Source organism: Lissotriton vulgaris, chromosome 10 (genome assembly GCF_964263255.1).
Source record: "Lissotriton vulgaris chromosome 10, aLisVul1.2, whole genome shotgun sequence".
Classification (NCBI taxonomy): Eukaryota; Metazoa; Chordata; class Amphibia; order Caudata; family Salamandridae; genus Lissotriton; species Lissotriton vulgaris.
The window spans coordinates 547530370-547549552 of record NC_141698.1 but is presented as its reverse complement, the minus strand read 5'-3'; the positions used below and the strand labels follow the sequence as shown (position 1 = coordinate 547549552).

At 47.0% G+C, this 19183-nt stretch overlaps 1 protein-coding gene across 1 annotated transcript in view; it reads right to left on the bottom strand.

The window, feature by feature from the left end:
* Window positions 1-19183, bottom strand: part of TRAP1 (TNF receptor associated protein 1) — a 283860-nt gene that overhangs the window by 189776 nt on the left and 74901 nt on the right. The window contains exon 5 of the mRNA XM_086941396.1: window positions 640-711. Coding sequence (XP_086797522.1) covers window positions 640-711 — 72 coding nt within the window. The remainder of the gene's footprint in view (window positions 1-639; window positions 712-19183) is intronic.

Sequence of the window (19183 nt, the reverse complement as noted above, 5' to 3'; positions counted from 1 at the left end):
ATATGAAAATGAATGGTGGCCACTAACATACAGGCCAGAGACGAAAGAGGAAATTGCAACTCAATATCAAGCAACAGATCACCTTTTTGCACTAGTTAAGACCCAATATAATATAGCCGTTTTCTTTTATGATGCTGGGCTCAGGTTCCTTTTCTTTTTCTTAAAGTTGAAGTAGAAAGAGGCCTTTCAGGATATATTTGAATAACGAATACCGAAAGACGAAAGTGCACACGGCCATAACACACCAGATGGAAAGTAAGACTGAGGTCACCAGCAACAAACCTGGCTAGACGGGTGTGTGCAGGGACCAAAAAGCAAAAGTATGCTGTATGTGAGGTAAAAATGGTAACAGATGTCTTCACTCTCAGCATGAATTTTGTGATCACTTGATCTAAAAATATTGTTGCCGAGATACTATTCAAGATCATTTAGATGTGTGACCAGTTACTAGGAGCACCTAAGTCCCACAAGCAACCACACAGCAATCATCTACAGAACAGCAAGCCCGGAAAAAAAAAAGCTTACAGTGGCTGTACTCGTAGACCAATATTGGATAATGCATTAGAGCAAAAGTAAATAACCAAATACCACAAAGACTGATGAATGTTTGGATAATTAGGCATACTACTACTAGCTTACCTTTGAGCCAGATCTAGCAATCGTTCCCAGGTTGGACACAAGCTCTTCTTTGGTCATTCCAATGCCAGTATCCTGCAGAGAATAAATAGAATGAATCTAGACGACCCTCGAAAGTAATGCCAAGTTACACTATATTTGCGACAGTCATTTTAGGCAAAAATTTATCCAATACTATTTTGGATGCGGTGGCTAGCACAATAATCTTTTGTGTTCCTGATCTGTCCCCATTAAAAAAAACCTTTGCACACAAACTTCTACACAATATAGGAATTGCTGAAATGTTCAGGTTTCATAAGTTCAACTAAAGACTTCATAGTAAGTCAACATTCATTTTGGATTAAGGTTTTTGGCCAAATTAAGCATCTGTTTCAGAACTGGCACATGAGGAAATGTTCTTATGAAAGTGAAGAGGAAAGGTGAAGAATCATTAGAAAACAATTACAGTTTATAAAAATCAAGACGTGCTCTGGGTAAACTAACTGAACACCACACAATTAACAAGTGGTTGCTCTGACTCCTATAGGAAATGTATATCGAAACGGAGGCATAGGAGACACCCCACTTAGATGTTACAGTTAGACTTCTGCCTTACCGTCAGGAGATAGCTTAGGCCTAAAACAAAAACTACAGTTTTGGCTCCAGGCAGGACACCAGCCCTTCAGCTTGGATTTAATAAAAACAAAAATTATAATGTGGGTGCAAAGGGCATCATCACACCTCTCCGACCAAGGTGCTACTTACTGCACTAATTATAGCGACACTCATAGGAAGCTGGCTCTATATCTACTATACCAAAATGAGGTATAGTGTGCACAGAGTCCAGTGCAACCCCAAAGGTAGGCAGAGGTAAACGTAGATAGCACCTTACTCTCGCTTTGTGGTAGTGTGGGCGAGCAGTAAGGTTTTATCTGAGGGTTGTGTTAAGCATTTGTTGTACACACTCAGGCAGCAAATGATGTCACACACTCAAAGACTGAACTCAGATCAATGTGTCTATTAAAAAATATTCTTTAGTTATATTTATTTTCTAGAACCAAGCAAACCTGGTACAGGTAAGAGTAAATGGTACTTTTCAAGGCAGGCTGAACAATACAAGCAGGCTGAATGAAAATGTCTTTGTAACACGTTTGTAAATCTTTTCAATACGGTGGAAATTACTGCTAGATTACTTTACAGATTAATTTATGGATTACTTTTTCTACTCAGTGTGATATGCCTAGATATCACACTGGGACAATTCATAGAGAAAAGGTAAGTAAAGCAGTTTTTAGTTATTTGCAGTTTTTCAAGTTCTGACCCAAAGCCAACTCCACACTTGAAACAATTTTCAAGGAAAAACAGTCAATGTATTCATATGGAGAAAATGTGGTTATCGGTTAACAGGTAAGTACTTGGTTGTGGGAGTTGGCATTCTGGGGTAAGAACCAGGGTTCCCCCAGGGTCAACATGCACTCTTGAAGCACCCTCAGCGGCACTAAGGTGGCCGGGTGCAGAGTGCTGAGGCCCAATGTTATCCAATGGGGGATAGGGGGCCTCCGGTTGGTGGCTGCTCACGAGCAGGCCACAAGGTTGTGGTGTTAGGCTCAGGGCAATGGGGGATCAGGTTTAGCACACAAAGTGCACCCGCAGCAGCAGCTGGGTGACGGCTGCTGTTTTGGCGTCAGGTGCCCTGTTTTCAATGGGAGTTGTTGGTTTTGGATTTTGGCTGCAGGCTCGGTCCAGGAAGGCTTCCGGGAGGAACCAACAGCTGGGAAGGTAAGTTGGAGGGCTTGGGGATGTAGGTGCACCTCAGGTTCTTTTTTCCAGGGCGGCTAGATACAGAGGTGTCTTCTCAGGTCAGATTTCACCTTATCGGGCCACTCGCAGTTGGGGGGGGGGGGGGGGGGGGTCTCCGTGCAGAGGCTGCAGGCGACATCAGGGAGTAACCCACAATGGACTCTGAAGTGCTGGGGGAACTCGCTGGGACCGATGGGTCACTCAAACTCTGGCTGTCGGCGAAGGGTGCAGTGGTGGCTACAGGCATCAGGTTTCTTTGTCCTCAGCAGGCTCAGAGTCTTCCTTGGGAGTTTCTTTTGAACAGAGCTGATGTTCACAGGAGATCTGGTCTTTGATGAAGGCAGTAGGTCTTCCCAGGGGTTCTGGAGGTCGCTGGCTGCAGGACAAGGTGACTTTTGGCGTAGGATCTCTGGAAACTGCAGAAGAGCCGGTAGGGCTGGGGCCAAGTCAGTTCGGCTCTGCAGTCTCCTCTGCTGGGCGTCTTCTTTCGTCCTTCTTCGGTTGCGGGAATCTGTCTTCTTGGTTCAGGGCTGCCCCCTAAATACTGTATTTAGGGGGCATTTTAGGAGTCTCGGGGTCAGTAGCCAATTGGCTACTGACCTTAGGGTGACTACACCCTTGGTGTGCTCACCCTACGTGGGGAAGTGGGCACAATCCCTAATCCCGATTGGAGAGTGCTTGCCATCTGCAAGATGGCGGGCACTGAAGAGTGGGCTTCAGTGCCCTTCTGGCTGCGCCAATTTTTTCTGCCTGTCTGCCCACCAAAAAGGAGGGGAGACAGGAAGGGGGACTCCTCCTGATAGCAGGAGAGGCTGGGGGGGGGGGGTCGCATAACAAAGGCATCAAGGCCTTTAAAGCTCCCCTGCCACAGATGGCTCTTCCTGGCCTGGGGGAGGTGTGACGACCTCCTCCCAGGAAAGGCTTTGTTCCTGGGCTCAGGGAGCAAAAGCTCCCACCCCAGGGGTTCAGAAACATGTCTTGTTGTGGTAGGCTGGTGTGTACCAGTCAGGAAACCCACCAGAGGCTGGTCGTTTTTCAGGGGGCATCTCTAAGATGCCGTCTGAGAGCATTTTTCATTAAATCCCACAATGGCATCAGTGTGGGTTTAATGTGCTGAGAAGTTTGATACCAAACTTCCCAGTTTTCAGTAAAGCCATTATGGCACTGTGGAGTTCCTAATGACAAACTCCCAGCACCATATACTTCTAATGGCATTACTGCACTTACAACATCTAAGAATTGGTCTAGACACTGTAGGGGTACAGGGCTCATGCACCTCTACCCTCACCACTGGTATAGTGCACCCAGCTAGAGGAGTGGCTGACTTATGCCAGGGCAGTGGGTGGTTGGCATGGCATACAGGGATGTGTGCCATGTCGACTCTTCACTTTGTTCTGCACCATAACACACAGCCTGGCAGTACGTGTGTCTAAAGGTACAGGGCCTCAAATTTTATTTATTTTACTTATTTATTTTAAAAGTTTTATATAGCACTGGCTAGACCCGGAGGCATCAGAGCGCTTTACATGAGCATCAGATCATAGTTACAGGTTACATCATTACAAAGGTTGCACAGTTCTTAGAGCATGGCAACATAGTTACTTGTAAGGTTGAGATAAACAGTAAGCACAAATACGTAAGGGGAAAAGAAGGCAAGGTGAGAGATTCAGGGGGGGTTGGAGTAGGGGAAATCGACAGATAATGAAGGTGGGGGAGGGTGAGAGTCACAGCATGGGGAGAAGAGGGGAAGGGTGACGGGGACAGAAACCGGTAGACGAGTCAAGGCAACGTCCAAAGTCCAGTAATTTGTGATCCCAGGGGAAGTGGTATCCCTTTCCTATCTCTATTGCGAGAGGCTCCCTTTACGCAGTGGACTCTCTCAGAGAGGTCTCTGTGACTCCAAGGTCTACATACTGGATCCTTCCCCAAAAAGGGGAGAGGGAGTGCTTTGGCAAGGGGTGCCATACCATACCTCAAGTGTGAGTGGCTCCCTTGGCGCAGTGGACTCACTCAGCGGGTTCGCTGAGACTCCAGAGTATAAATATTGGATCTTTCCCCAACAAGGGGAGAAGGAGTGCTTAGTCAAAGGTAACAAAGGACAGGGGGTAGGCAGAGTAGCAGGCAAGGGGAGAGATTCAGGGGAGAGAGGATAGGAGCTAGGGAAGAGACAATAAGGAGAGACAAAAAGAAGTCTGTCTAAAGACTGACTGGGTAGGTGACGACCAAGGAGGGAGTCCAAGGCCCATCTCCCCTATAGCTAAACCAAGTAGCTCCATCGGGCATCAGACAAAATAGTTCAGTCTCAAAACATTGAGAGGAGGGAGGGAGAGACATAAATAGAGGGAGGATGCGGTAGGAGACAATAGGAGAGACGACATGAAGTGCAACAATGTGGTTCAACAAATACTAGAAGAGAATCAACAAGTAAACATTAAATAAAACAATCAGCAATACAACTAGGGGAGGAGTGAAAGGCGAGAGAAAGTAGTGGGGGGTAGGGGACGAGAGGGAGTGAGGATAAGGGAAGAGACAACCATAGAGACGAAAGGAAGTCTGTCTAAGGTTCACAGAAAAACAGGGTGGGGAACAAAGGACAAGGGCATGTGAGGGCTGAGGACAGAGGACAGAAGCTGGAAAGAGTAGGAGCGGAGAGTGGGGGAGGTTGCATGAGGTGCATAAGGTTTGAACAGGGGCACATATCTCCTGCCTGGGGGCTGTATTGTTGGGACCATGTTTAGATAGAGAAAGGTCCTGGGTGGGGGAAGGGAAATTGAGAGGAGGCATATTGGGCAAAGAAAGAGAGGTAAATCAGATAGTCACTTGAGAAGTCAAGGGAGGGCAGTGTGTTGAAGCTGTGGAGGGAGAGACGTGGAAAGGGAGGAGTGAAAGGACGCGGTGTTGGGTAAGGGGAGGATTAGGCAGAGGAGAAGAAAAAAGAGAGGGAATGTGGTCACAAGATGATATGAGAGAAAGAGGCCAGAGACATGAGAATATGAGTCATGTAGATAGGTACGAAGGAAGCGGTAGTCAGACGGAGTTAGGAGGTAGTGGGAGAGACAGTAGTTGGGAGGTAGAAGGCAAAAGTGATCGGACGTGCGTTAGATTTGTCAAACAATTTTGTAGGGCCTGCCGTAGACAATCAGCAATACTGCTTTACATAATTGCTTGTGGACTTCCTGGCCACAGTGCCCTTGGTACCCATGGTACTTTTTACAAGGGGCTGACATGTAGCCAGAGAGGTGCCAATTGGGGGTACAAGGTACAGTTTTGGAAAAGGACACAGGCCCGGAGTACCCGATTGGCAGGGACCCAGTGCACATCAAGTAAAAGTGCATCAGTAGTCTGGCAAAAAGTGGGAGGGTTACTGCAAAAGAAACCCAGCTTCCTACATACACCTCTAAATTTCAATGTTTAGAAATATAGCGGGCAAGATTGGGATGTGCAAAAGGCACTTGTGACAGATGGTACTATGGCAGCAAAGAATCCATTCTTGCATGCAACGGGTGGGGAGGGTAGAGATGTAGACTAGCAATACCAAACAGAAAGTTAATACCTTTGTCCTGAGCATCTTTTTTGATCATAAGAGTATTAAGTCTCACCAGGCTCTCTTATGAGTGATAGCAGACACTGCTGCCCACAACGTCACAAAATCGTTGCAACTTTTACAAGACTGTGTGCCTGCTCTTTGCAGTTCAGAAAAGAAAGTAACTGGATTGTGAACCCGTACCTCTCAGAGATACACAGTGTACTTGCAGGATTTGGAAAATGACATGCTTGAAATGCTAACCAACCAAGTATCTGCCCCATTCCAGGCTTTAGACTTTTCTTCAGAATATACTTGCACATCAAGTGCACCGGCTTTTAGTGCCACACTTTAAATCCTCTGCTGAAAGCAATAAAAAGTCACTGGTCAAGCCAGGATATGATGAGAAGCAGCTCAGTCTCTTTATGGGTTTTAAATCTCAAATTCTGTCCTTCGATGATGTAATCATTGTACCTAACTTTTATTATTCATCCAGAGTGAATCATCATTGGAAGGGGCAGAATACATCTAACTGCAAACTTAATCACCTTAAAGATGAAGTAGCTGCAGCCTATATTTCCATGGCACAAGCTGGTGGCAGCTGGGGACAGCCCATATGGTCACATCCTCCATATATTGAAGCGGACAGAGATGCCCAAACAATAATAAATGTAAGTGGCTTATCACACTGTAGGTTGTGGGTTTGATATACTGAAAGGGTGCGAGTGGAGGTAGACTACATAGGTGCAGAAGATGCAGAACGGTGCCATCATGGGGCTGTCAACAGTTGCAACATAGTTTAAGAAGTTGATTTTACATGGTTTAAGATGTTGATTTCAAGGACAATCTGTGTTCTACATAACTTAAATGAGAATGGTCAACGTAAGCTCTGTGAGCACAGAATGACATTCAAATACTGATGTTGCATATGGCTCAGGTATGGGCATGGTGGTTAGAAGACCTGCAAGTGAGGTGGTGATGTTCTTCACAAATGCTGCTACTTCTCTAGATAGAATTAGCAGACCCTCCTGGATTTCGCGATTTGCAAAATAATCGCGAAATCTGCACTTTTGTAAAAAGGCAGCGCTTTTTACAAAAGTTCCCGCACGATCGGGGCTGGGCGGCAGAAAGCTTCAGCAGTCCTGCCTTCTGCAAGAAGAACTGAGCCACGCGTGCAGGGCAATTTCTGCATTACGTTCACAGCAACAATATGCAGGCTGCAAGGAGGGCTTTTTTATCATCACCTCCAGCTGTGAAGATAAAGGCCAAGTTAAGGGGTCATTAGGCGGCTCAGTTTGATGAAGTATCCTGACTTGGGGCGGCCTGGAACCTCACTAAAATGTAAATGCCATGGAGGGGAAACAAAGGCACACAGCTTGCAGGTACTTGAGAGGTATGCTTAGTGTAAGTAAGTGCATGGGACTAAATTGTATACAGGCGTTTGATTCATTTAATTTCCCTCTAAGCTCACGTATTTCATTCTCGCAGCAAAGTGCAAAAAAACAAGGACCCCCTGATACGGATAAGGTTCCTGGGTCAGGGTAAATAATGTATGTAAAGAAACGCACCCAGGCAAACAGTATGACTACTGGCACATGTTAGATGGCAAACAAAACAAAATTAATGATACACAACTGTATTAGCATATAAAATACATTTTAATGAATTTCATAAAAGACGTCATGAGTGAAATCATTGACATAATGATAAAATTTGATAAAAGGATAAGTTCATTATCACATATGCATTGATTTGCAAAATTATTAAACTAAAAATAGGATGGTTTCCTGTCTACGCGTTTCGACACGACGACGGTGTCTTCCTCAGGACTTTACCATCATGTTTCTGTAAATAGATAAATAATGTTTTAAATGTTGTCCTTATGCTAAACAGTAAACAACGCTAAATGCAGTTTGCCAGTTTCTGGAGGCCAGTAATATATTGAGCTTTCATGATATACCGCATAACAATAATTACAAAAAACAATGTATGTCAAACAGACATGCTTATATTCCCATTAATTGAAAAACAGAATAGTTGACATGTCTTATAACATTAGTTACTAATAGGATACATAGAACAGGATAATAAACATGCTTACTTTAGCATTAGAGAAGTAAACACTTAATATTCCGTATAGTATTTACCTAGATGGAAAGCACATAAAGCAAGATCATAGAAGACTGCTTCAGGTGATAAGGGTAGAAAAGAAAAGTAAAAGAGAGGAAGGTGTTTGTTTACTCATTATGGGTGTTGCATGGGTTGAGTTTAATCTAGTTTAGATAGCGAGTCCAGAGCACGGGGGGCATATTTAGATAGCAAATCCAGAGCACTGGGGCCTATTTATACATTATATATCGTAATGGGGACATAGTATTTCATCTCAATATTATTTATACCAAAGTACCTGCATTTGCGGTAGAGTGACTGATGATAATTTATTGCAGTGGTTAGTGTTGTTTCCGGAAAGCAGTTATCTATAGATTTAAAGGACAGAAATAAACAAACTATATCTTAGTTCGTTATTGCACAAGTCAACCTCCTTAACGGTGGTCACAGTTTCATTTAACTCTCACCTGTCTATATAGGTCTTGATGGCAACTAAGCTACAGCTTCTTAGAAGTAATTATATGTCGGACCTTGCAGCTTCTCAGTCAAATGGAATTACAAATGTCAGTGATCTAAAAATATACAAAGTTGAAATAAGGAGCTTGCTTCTGAGTGGTTGCGCTGAAAAACACTGCATTTTTATCTCTCTTACCTGTGTTGCTTGAACTAATGGCAAAACGAAGCAAAACGAAATGATGCAATTAAAATCGTTGTCCAGCTTAATGGGGTGTAATCCTGTTCAGGTGCCGGCTCTCTGTTCAAAGCAAGTTAAAGATGTATAGGGTTACATGTTTGCCAAGGCTATTACTCTTTTTAGGATTCTCTCAAACTTAGGCGACTCTCTGTGACTAAATAACTATGAACAAAGAGCTGGATATTTCAAAAGATTGAAAAGATAACACAGCGTTTTTATTTCATAGCAGTGTTACAGCGATTTAAAATTATGTTGAAACCGGGTAAAGTCAAAGGTGTTCAGAGTTATAAGTTTGCCCGGGTGATTGCTATTTTCAGATTCTTTTAAAGGCAGCCACCTATCCGTAGCTGAATATTTTTAAACACAGGGCCGTCTTAACACTCCAGTTCTGACAACCAATGGCGGAATGCAGTATATAAACCCACTAATGCAACTAACTCAGATTCTTTCACTGAGGCCTCAGCCGTTAGGTCGTGTTAAGACGGCACGTCGCTGGTTCGTCCACTACAGGTAAGAGCCCCAATGGAAGCTAGCGTAAATTAGAATCATTAACCTGCCAAATATACCGCAATATTAACACTTATAAACGGCGTCATTCTATTTTAGATAGCCGGACGTCTGATAGCGTACACCATTTCTGCGTGGCAAACAACGTATTTCCGGCACGTTTTCATTTCGCCGTATATGGGTAAGAAGCTATCAGCACACATGTGCTATCATCGTGCTAGCAGTGCGATTACCAGTTATTGTACGCATAAATGTTGCAACTACAGACAACCGTGTGTTAACCTATCTAGATCAACCTTAAATATCACGGCACCCGGCTTTAAGTATAATCGTAAATCAATGGAACACAACACAGATTTGAAGTAAAAACGCTGCGCTACTCCTGCAATCAATCGTGACATCTAGCCCTGTGTTTAAAAATATTCAGCTACGGATAGGTGGCTGCCTTTAAAAGAATCTGAAAATAGCAATCACCCGGGCAAACTTATAACTCTGAACACCTTTGACGTTACCCGGTTTCAACATAATTTTAAATCGCTGTAACACTGCTATGAAGTAAAAACGCTGTGTTATCTTTTCAATCTTTTGAAATATCCAGCTCTTTGTTCATAGTTATTTAGTCACAGAGAGTCGCCTAACTTTGAGAGAATCCTAAAAAGAGTAATAGCCTTGGCAAACATGTAACCCTATACATCTTTAACTTGCTTTGAACAGAGAGCCGGCACCTGAACAGGATTACACCCCATTAAGCTGGACAACGATTTTAATTGCATCATTTCGTTTTGCTTCGTTTTGCCATTAGTTCAAGCAACACAGGTAAGAGAGATAAAAATACAGCGTTTTTCAGCGCACCCACTCAGAAGCAAGCTCCTTATTTCAACTTTGTATATTTTTAGATCACAGACATTTGTAATTCCATTTGACTGAGAAGCTGCAAGGTCCGACATATAATTACTTCTAAGAAGCTGTAGCTTAGTTGCCATCAAGATCTATATAGACAGGTGAGAGTTAAATGAAACTGTGACCACCGTTAAGGAGGTTGACTTGTGCAATAACGAACTAAGATATAGTTTATGTTTATTTATGTCCTGTAAATCTATAGATAACTGCTTTCCGGAAACAACACTAACCACTGCAAAAAAATTATCATCGGTCACTCTACCGCAAATGCAGGTACTTTGGTATAAATAATATCGAGACGAAATACTATGTCCCCATTACGATATATAATGTATAAATAGGCCCCAGTGCTCTGGATTTGCTATCTAAATATGCCCCTCGTGCTCTGGACTCGCTATCTAAACTAGATTAAACTCAACCCATGCAACACCCATAATGAGTAAACAAACACCTTCCTCTCTTTTACTTTTCTTTTCTACCCTTAAGTTTATCACCTGAAGCAGTCTTCTATGATCTTGCTTTATGTGCTTTCCATCTAGGTAAATACTATACGGAATATTAAGTGTTTACTTCTCTAATGCTAAAGTAAGCATGTTTATTATCCTGTTCTATGTATCCTATTAGTAACTAATGTTATAAGACATGTCAACTATTCTGTTTTTCAATTAATGGGAATATAAGCATGTCTGTTTGACATACATTGTTTTTTGTAATTATTGTTATGCGGTATATCATGAAAGCTCAATATATTACTGGCCTCCAGAAACTGGCAAACTGCATTTAGCGTTGTTTACTGTTTAGCATAAGGACAACATTTAAAACATTATTTATCTATTTACAGAAACATGATGGTAAAGTCCTGAGGAAGACACCGTCGTCGTGTCGAAACGCGTAGACAGGAAACCATCCTATTTTTAGTTTAATAATTTTGCAAATCAATGCATATGTGATAATGAACTTATCCTTTTATCAAATTTTATCATTATGTCAATGATTTCACTCATGACGTCTTTTATGAAATTCATTAAAATGTATTTTATATGCTAATACAGTTGTGTATCATTAATTTTGTTTTGTTTGCCATCTAACATGTGCCAGTAGTCATACTGTTTGCCTGGGTGCGTTTCTTTACATACATTCTCGCAGCAAAGTACTCATCAACTAAGTAAGTGGAGGCAGGTTTTGTTGGACACCTTTTTATAGGCTTCTATTTTAAGCACATATAACCAATTTAGCAGGAAGGTCATAGGTTCACGTTTGCTCTGTTTTTAAGCATTAAGTTTTTTTGATAGGTACTGTTAAAGGTTATCTGACTGCCCAGGCAGAATTGTTTTTACTATTCACGTCTCTTGTTCCGTTTTCTTAAGGGTTTCTATTAATGTTTCTTGCTTTATCTTTTGTGACACCTCAGTTTAAATTTGTGAGTTTGTGTGTAACTTTTTGATGAAAGCCACAGCACAAATCTATCATTAGTCCACTGACTTTGAAAATTGTAGTCTTCTTCATCATCCTCACTTCATTGTGGAAACTCCGTAAGCTCCAATCGTCACTGCATAGCTCTCCACATACAATGATATTCCTGGACAAGTTGGTTCTGTGCGCATGCATGTCACAAAACAAAACTGTTTATGCTGTTTCACTTGGTTGAGTCCATCAATGTATTGATTCAGTTTTTCTTTTCCTGAGCGCCTGCATGCTGTTTAGTTGAGAAATATGTTCAAAATAAAAATACCCTAATAATAAATAAAATGCTCTAATGTAAACTGTCGAGTGAATGTTGAAGGAATTTCGGTGTACATGTCATTCTGCACGACCTAATGGAAGAACATGTAGAAACCTTTTACGCTGTTACAAAACACAGATCTCTCCACCAAAATGCTTTAACCTCCAGAGATATCTCACCATTATTAATATTCCAGATTTACTGGCCAGCTCTGTAGCAGAAGCCTTAACCCCATAAAATATTTTAAAAAGCAGATTTTGCAAACAATTAAGCAGAAGAGATTTACTACGGAGCTACTCCTTGTTGCCAATTTCTTTGTGGTAAGGCTTTGGAATTTTTTTTTATTAGTTGAGGTCCAGATTTTGCTTTGGGATTACACCACTTTTTTTGGAGCAAGCCAAAGCAAAATCGAATTTGTTGAATCTCATAACGTGCTTAAATGTACTCATGATACACCTGATAAACCTATGTGTGAAATCTTAATATCTGATGTAACTTCCAGAGAGATAACCTCATGTGATCCCACGTGTCGTGGCGTCATGTGCTATGGTGGCACGTTCCATAATGTTACTTGCAAACTACCTAACTTGGTTAGTCCTCAAACTTTTTATTTTTTGTTTAGGACTTGTGCCGTTGAAGAAGGGGTGGTGGTAGGTGGGGGCTGTGGGTGGGAGTCAGTCAGTAAAATCACATGTGCAACTTGTTGTTTACTGCGCAATTTTCAGTGCATGAACAGCCGGGAGAGAATCGAATTACAGCAAACCATAATGTAGGCTTGTAAGCAGGGTCTGTGGAGGGAGAATGGAACGGTTGTTGCCACTGATCAGGGTAGGGGTGCCTGCACCCTGTTCTGGGGTCGGATTAGACAGGGAGCAGCATTGGGTACCAACACATCCCCTCTATTCTTGTTTCGGGACCCAGCAGGGGTGCATTTAGGCTTGCAAGAGTATCTTAGACTATCATGGGCACACCAATTCAAAGTAGAGAGTTATGATTGGCCCTGGGATCTTTATTTCCCTTGGGCCATATTGCTCCTGCAGAACACAGAGTCCTGCAAGTTCTCTAATTGGCTGCCAGCAACATGAGAAAAATGTTGCTGCCAGCCATTACAGGACTAAGGGACTTAGTATAGCAACCAAATACTCTCAGACACTTTAAACATGCCTATTTGAAAGAGGAATACTCTACTAAAGCACAAGTTACTACTTGTGTAACGATATATCTGTAAGAGACATTAGTTAGTGATAGATTTCTTACCTTAGAATATCCCCAGGCGTCAGACTGGATCCGGAAACTTTTGCGTAGCAGTACCCTTGCGCGTCGGTAGGCGTCGTCTGTGGCTCCGCGTCCTTCGTCGGCGTCGTGGGCGCCGTGATGACGTCGTCGGAGTACTTAGACGCCGCCTCCGCGTGCTGACGTCAGTTCTTAGACACAGCTTTTCCGCGCCAGAACGCAGAGCTATGCCAAAAACCAACACTGGTGCCATGAAACTAGGGCCCTGAAAGGGGATGACCTTAACCCTAGATATCGGTTCGCAGAACGGGGAGGATGGGTGGGTCGGTAAGGAATCTATCACTAACTAATGTCTCTTACAGATATATCGTTACACAAGTAGTAACTTGTGCATCTGAAAGAGACACGTTAGTGATAGATTCCTTACCTTAGAATAGATACCCCAGCAATACCAACCCCGGTGGTGGGTCTGCGAACCAATAATCACACCAGAAAGTCCTGGAGGACGGAACGGCCAAAGAAGCCATCCCTCCGGACTTGACTGTCCAGGCAATAGTGTCTTGCAAACGTGTGCAGCGAGGCCCACGTAGCCGCCTGGCAAATGTCCTGCAAGGGCACACCTCGGCCCAAGGCAGTTGTAGTCGCTGTGGCTCGAGTGGAATGAGCCCTCAGCCCAACAGGGGGTTCCTTCTTTGCCAAGGAGTAACACGCCTGGATACACAAGATGATCCACCGCGAGATGGTCCGCTTGTGCACCGCTTTCCCCTTCTTAGCGCCCACGTAACCAACAAAGAGTTGGTCATCCACCCGGAACTGGCGTGTGCGATCCAGATAGAATGAGAGCGCACGTTTTGGGTCCAGACGGTGGAGCCTCTCTTCCTCCCTTGAGGGATGCGGAGGCGGAAAGAAGGTGGGCAAGGTGATGGACTGCCCAATGTGGAAGGCTGTGACCACCTTGGGTAGAAAAGAGGGCCTTGTCCGCAACACAACCTTGTCCGGATGGCCTGAAAGGAAAGGAGGTTTACAGGATAGAGCCTGGAGCTCACTCACTCTCCTGGCAGAGGTGATGGCTACCAGGAAGGGAGTCTTCAAAGTAAGAAGGCGAAGAGGACAGTTGTGGAGTGGCTCGAAGGGAGCGCACATCAGAAATGTAAGAACCAAGTTCAAGTCCCACTGAGGCATCACAAAGGGAACAGGTGGAAACGTGTGCGTGATGCCCTTCAGAAATCGATTTACAATAGGGGACTTGAACAAAGAAGGTTGATCAGGCAGCCTCAAAAAGGCTGAAAGGGGAGGAGGAGCCAAGCCTGCATCCGAAATGGCCGCATAGCCGCTCGGCTCCGTGAGCCCTCTCACCCCGCACGCTTATCCTGGCGCTCGTTCTGAGCCACAAAGTTATATTTGGACGGGAGAAGGAGAGCGATCACTTACCACCTGCTCCTGAGGCTCCTGCGTGCTGTGAACCCGGAGAATCTTCCCCCAACTGCTCTGCGGCCCTTGTGGCGACGGAACCGGGGTGTCGATTGAGACGGGCAGCCGGCCGCGAATGCAACAACAGCGGCCGCCTGTGGTGGTGAGGAGCCGGTCGGAGGGTGCCGTTGACTTGAAGTGCCGCTGACGGCAGTAACGGCCCGGTCCTTTATTGAAGAGCCTTGAGGGGCTGCGTGGCAAAACAGAGTCGAGGGGGGTGTATGGCACCTGGCCCCCCCTCTTCGGACTCTGCGCCCGGACATAACCAAGGATCGCCCCCGAGACAGGCGGGCGGCCCACAGGGAGTGGCAGGGTCTTTTGTATAGCCTTTTGGTGACTCTCCCTGGGGAACCCGCCTCACGATTTTAAGTTCCGGGCGTGCACTTAGCGGCGCCCTGTCCTGGTGCCGGTCCCCAAAACGAGGTGAGGAGAGACGGGCCGAACTGACAAAGATGGCAGCTGGCGCCCTCCTTCACGGACCATGTCCGGCTCGGCCGGCTGCCGTATGTGCGGGCCGGGATGCTGGCGGTGCACACTGGAGCCCACACCCAAAGATGTCTTGGCCACCCTAACGATTTTGCATGAGACCCTGATTTGTAATGCCGGTGACCTGGATGGAAGATTGGCCGCCATCGCTGTTTCACCGTCCCACAAGGACGCAGTCCGATTCCAATGGAGTGCCAACGTGCCCGCATCCACTTCCTTGGGGAGAACTCCGGCCCCGCCTGTGTTTCGGGAGCCAACGAAGGACCTGGTTGCTGCGTCCTCCCTGGCCAGTGTGGTTGTACGCGTGAGTGTCTCTTCGGGACCCATGATTAGTTGGCGACTAGGGACGCGACGCCGTTCTTCTTATTGGGCTGTCCCGGCAACATCGTGGCACTTGCCGGACTGCGAGACATTTTTTTCATGGATGGTATTACTGTGCATAGACTTTGGAATACCCGCGGGCTCAGCACCGACGCCCCTGGATTTCGGCTGCGCACGTCCGGATGGACTCGAGCCGCCGAACTTTTTCTTGGCGACGTTCTGGCCTGATCCGCTAGGATCCTTCAGATCCTCCAGGCCGTACTGTACAAAGATTGACAAGGGGTCATTTGGCGTTTCCATTACTAGACAGGGCCAGGGATGCTACATTTCAGATTTTGGTGGCCCTCATGTCCACCGACGGCGCTTTGGGTGTGTTTGACCGGGATTGTATTACTGATGTGATTGGTACTTGATGTTCTCCATGATATTCTGTTTTGCTTCTGGAATTTTCCCCGCGTGCAGGGGTGATGGGCGGGGCCGGGCGGCAATTTTGAGGGCCCTCCTCCACTTATGCTTCTTTTCTTTTTCTCTTTTTCTTTTCTATATTTCGGGTTTCCAATAGGGCGACAGGCACGCGGTTGGGGGGTGGGCCATGGCCTTCTGCGGGTGTGCAGGGTGGGGGTAGGGGGATGGGGTTCGTTCGTTATTTGTTTCTATGGCCCTTTAGTCTTTTCTCTCTTTTACAGTGTCGTCTTCATTAATGACTCCCGTAATGTGTTTTGTCTTGAGGGATGGGGTTTGGACTTGCTACTTACCGGGCTTGGGCCTACATTTCTCCTGACTTGCTTACCTTACCTCAATGCTTCATCTGTATTTGTACTATTTGTGGATATCCTGATTTGCGCGCTATAATGCAGGATCACGTATGACTGTATGGCACTTTTTTCAGTTCTCTATATATAAAATGAACCTCTATAATCCTGATTTCGGGCCTGATCGTTTGCTCACAAGTTGTATCCTGGTATTTATATGACCCCGGCTTTTGAACTGCTTCAATTTTCCATATTGACTCTTGTGATTTTACTCTGTTTAGCGGCCGGCCGGGAAGGTTGTAGGCCCGTAACTGTAACGGATTGCAATGCAAATAAAGGTTTTCAAAAAAAAAAAAAGGCTGAAAGGGCAGAAAGGTAGCCCTTGATAGTGCCCAGAGCAGAGCCCTGCTGGGCAAGAGAAAGAAGAAAGAGAAGAACCTCAGAAAGAGGGGCAGAAAGAGGATCCACAGCCTTTGCTGTGCACCATGCCACAAATCTGTTCCACCTGCAGGCGTATACCGACTTCGTGGAGGGACGCCTGGCTGCCAGAATGATGTTACAGACTTCAGGAGGCAAGTCAAATGGCCTCAACTGTCGCCGCTCAATCTCCAAGCATGGAGGTGGAGACTGGACAGGTTCGGGTGGAGGACCGTCCCCTGCTGCTGCGACAGAAGGTCCTCCTGAAGAGACAGACGAACCGGGGGATCGACTGACATACTGAGTAGCTCGGGATACCAGTATCTTCGTGCCCAGTCCGGAGCCACAAGGATGACTTGTGCCCGGTCGCGCCTGATCTTCTTCAGCACTCTGGGCAGAAGTGGTATAGGCGGAAAGGCGTACAACAGACCGCAACTCCACTCGCGACGAAAAGCGTCTCCGAGCGAGTGCCGCCTTGGAAATTCCAACGCGCAGAACTGATGACATTGCGCATTCTCTTCGGTGGCGAATAGATCTAACCAAGGCTCTCCCCACTGCAGAAAGAGACCTTGCGCCACGTCCGAGTTCAGACGCCATTCGTGATCCATCATGCACCAGCGGCTGAGTTCGTCCGCCCTGGCGTTCAGAGAACCTGCCAGGTGTTGAACCACCAGAGTCACGCCCTGATGTTCCAGCCATTGCCAGAGGCGCAGAGCCTCCTGGCCTAGGGTCCACGACCCCACCCCGCGCTGTTTGTTGCAGTACCACATGGCGGTGGTGTTGTCCGTGAACACCTGCACTACACTCCCCCGGACAGAGGAGATGAATGCCTTCAGTGCCAGACGAATCGCCCGCAGCTCCAAAAGGTTGATATGAAGCCAGGACTCCGCCGGAGACCAGAGGCCTCTGATCTCCGCCTCTCCCATGTGGCCTCCCCAGCCCTGGAGGGACGCGTCCGTCACAACCACGTGCTCTGGTTGGGGAAGGGAGAGGGATCTGCCGCTGACCCAATCGCGGTCCGTGAGCCACCACTGCAGCTGTCTCGCAGTGCCCTCCGAGATCAGGACATGGTCGGACAGGTTGCCCTGATGCTGGGCCCACTGAAACTTCAGGTCCCACTGCAGAGCCCGCATCCGCCACCTGGCGTGATGCACCAGAAGGATGCAGGAAGCCATCAGCCCCAGAAGCCGCAGCGTCAACCTGACCGAAACCCGGGATAAAAACCGGAAGAGTGGAATCAGGGCCTGTATATCCCGAACCCGCTGCTCGGGTGGGTAAACCCGAAACTGCGCCAAGTCGAGAACCGCTCCGATGAAGAGGAGCTTCTGAGAGGGACACAGGTGTGACTTCGGCACATTGATGGAGAACCCCAGCTGGTGCAAGAGGTCTGCCGTCGTCTGGAGGTGGCTGACGACTGTCTGGGGCGAGCCCGCCTTCAACAACCAGTAGCGAGGTAGGGGAAGACTGAAACCCCTAACCTGCGCAGATGAGCTGCGACCACCGCCATCACCTTCGTGAACACCCGTGGGGCGCTGGTAAGGCCGAAGGGGAGCACGGTAAACTGAAAGTGCTCATGGCCTACCGTGAACCGCAGGTAACGCCGGTGGGGCGGCAGGACGGGGATGTGAAAATAGGCGTCCTGCAAGTCCAGCGCTACCATCCAGTCTCCTGAGTCTAGGGCAGCTAAGACTTGAGCCAGAGTCAGCATCTTGAACTTCTCCTTCCGGAGGAAGCCGTTGACGTTCCGTAGGTCCAAGATAGGGCGTAGGCCCCCTTTGCCCTTCTTGGGTACCAGAAAGTAGTGGGAGTAGCAACCATGTCCTACTTCTGGCCCTGGAACGCGCTCGATGGCCCCCTTGGCCAAGAGGGCCGAAACTTCCTCCTGTAGAAGCCGCAAGTGATCCCCTGATACGCGGTGGTGTTGCGGTGGCATGGCTTGAGGGGTAGTCTCGAAGGGGAGGGAGTAGCCCCTTCGGACGATCTGCAGCACCCACCTGTCCAAAGTGATAGTGCGCCAGTGAGAGTGGTGATGGCGAACCCTACCCCCCACTGGCGTCACATGGGCCGAAAAGCACGGACTAGGAGGGTTTTGAGGCGGATGCTGCAGGGGAAGGTGTGGACTGACCTCGCCGTTGACCCCGACCGCCACGGCGGTTTCCACGGCCGCCACCGCGCTGGACGTTAGTTTGCGGCGTGTGGCTGGTGGCACGTGTGGGGACGCCCCTTCCGTGGCCACGAAAGGAGCGAAAGGCACCCGATTGCTGGCGCGGGGCCGAGAGGCCCAAGGACTTGGCCGTAGCCCTGGAGTCTTTAAAGCGCTCAAGCGCATGGTCTGCCTTGTCGCCAAAAAGGCGACGGCCATCGAACGGCATGTCCATCAAGGTGTTTTGGACATCTGCCGAAAAGTTGGCGGACCTCAACCAGGCGTGGCGTCTCACAGCCACCGTCGTTGCCATCGCTCTGCCCAAAGAGTCAGTGGTGTCCAGCCCACACCGAATGGAATATTTGGCTGCATCCCGGCCCTCCCTGAGGGCTTGGCCGAGTTTGGCCCGTACCTCCTGCGGACACTCTGGCAGCACTTCCGCGACCGTCTCCCACAGGGAGTGGGTGTAGCGGCCCAAGAGGCATGCGGT